This window comes from Apteryx rowi, unplaced genomic scaffold (genome assembly GCF_003343035.1).
Source record: "Apteryx rowi isolate R43461 unplaced genomic scaffold, aptRow1 scaffold_597, whole genome shotgun sequence".
In the NCBI taxonomy this organism is placed as follows: Eukaryota; Metazoa; Chordata; class Aves; order Apterygiformes; family Apterygidae; genus Apteryx; species Apteryx rowi.
The window spans coordinates 1-1,715 of record NW_020450868.1 but is presented as its reverse complement, the minus strand read 5'-3'; the positions used below and the strand labels follow the sequence as shown (position 1 = coordinate 1,715).

Sequence of the window (1,715 nt, the reverse complement as noted above, 5' to 3'; positions counted from 1 at the left end):
CATTGGGGTGATGTTCACAGTCTTCCCCTGGGAATTTTCCTCCCTGGGATTTTAGGGACTTGAGCTGGAAAGCCCTACCCCAGGAACCGCTCTGACTGTATCCTGAGTAGGCAAATGCTGAGGAACCTTCTCAGTACTGGTACGTAGAGAGCAGTGCCCTGAAGCAACAGTAGCAGGGAACGTTTCCCTAATGCCTCGGCCTACTGAACTTCACACTGACCAGGTGTTCTGCAAGTTCTGAAGAAAGGAAGGGCTCACCAAGCGCTGGTGTGAGACCCTCCTGCAGTGGCAGGAACAAGGCTACAAAGAGGAACAGTAGCTCCATGATGACAGGGCTGCCCTGGGAGCCAGGAGATCTGACCAGCCCTCAGTCAGACTTCCTGCATGAATCTGCACACGATGCTGAGGTTTTCTGTGTCTCAGCTTTTCACCCGTAACACGATGATTATCAGACTCCTTTCTACTGCTCTTTATCAATGTCTCATATCTTTGAGGCAGAAACTGAACTCTCCAGGCTGGCATTTAGCTCTATGCCTGGTTCTGACCCGTTTCATATGACCTGTCCTTCAAACATTAGCAAATTGTTTTACCCACAGTCTTTCGTCTTTCAGCTCTCCCAATTAAATTCTATACATAACACTAGTTGAACAAGACTCTCCAAGTCAGGCATTCTGGGGAAAAAATACAAGTATATACCACGAAAGCTATCCTGTTCAAACATTTTATGTTAGGGAAAGCGCTCACTGGTCTAAAGACAATAGACAGCACAAATATTACTAAGTTTTTTGAAGCTGACTGTACAAACAAAAGCAGAAAGCTAATTTATAGTCCTACTATACAGGAATACTATTTGTCCAAAATTTAAAAATGACCTTAACTTCTGAAAATTATGAACATACCTTACCTGACAATTTTCACAGCATAATCCCGAGGAACACTTCATTCCTTGTTTGAACTTACATTGGGGACTACAGCATTTATCCTTCGCACATGTCTGGAAACAGAACAAAAATCATTATTTGCTTTAAATTTCCTCATTTGTAGAACTACCATTTGCCCTACTCCTGTTCCTCCTAATACATGGCATACTTCGGAGGATTCAAAGGAAGAGGGGTAAAGCTGCAAATCTGCGTGTTACTACAGAAATGCTGTAAACACCAACAGAGACAACTTCCAGCTTATACTCACTCTCAAGGAGCAATTCCTTGAAGCAGAAGTATAATCCCTTATTATCTATGCAAAGCCTGGCACTAACCTCTACCGACCCGCAGTCGCACTGCTCTCCACGTTCCACAACACCATTGCCGCAGACTGCAGTTTTCCTGTAGGATGGTCCACTCGCATGGGATCTACTGAAAGGGCACTCTCTATTTTGCCTGAGAAAGTTTTCGAAGTCTCCAATGCTGCAGCTACTAAAGGCTTTTACTCCACCGAAACGTCTAAAATGCATTGATTAGTATTATTAAATTATACTTGTTCATGTTCTAACACATCTATACTTGGCAACGAGAGTTCCAACAAGAAAAAGGCAACGTCGCAGACAGAAAGAGAATATGAAAAACTTACAGTGCATTCGAGTTCATTACACAAACGGGGCCGGGACACCGGCAATCCCTGGATCTGTCATAGGTCATTCCCAGGCTCAGCCCCAGCAGCTGCGCCAGGATGATGGAAAACGACTCCAGGGTCACAGCCCTCTGGTACTAGAGGGAAGA

The 1,715-nt window shown here is 44.5% G+C and overlaps 1 protein-coding gene across 1 annotated transcript in view; it reads right to left on the bottom strand.

Annotated features, from left to right (window-relative positions):
- The window catches only part of LOC112974183 (disintegrin and metalloproteinase domain-containing protein 32-like), a gene marked incomplete at its 5' end in the record, with an annotated part of 8,882 nt that extends 7,188 nt beyond the window's left edge, over nt 1-1,694 (bottom strand). The window contains 3 exons of the mRNA XM_026082872.1: nt 905-994; nt 1,256-1,439; nt 1,567-1,694. Of these exons, the coding sequence (XP_025938657.1) occupies nt 905-994; nt 1,256-1,439; nt 1,567-1,694 (402 nt within the window). The remainder of the gene's footprint in view (nt 1-904; nt 995-1,255; nt 1,440-1,566) is intronic.
- Nucleotides 1,695-1,715: the final 21 nt, after the last annotated feature.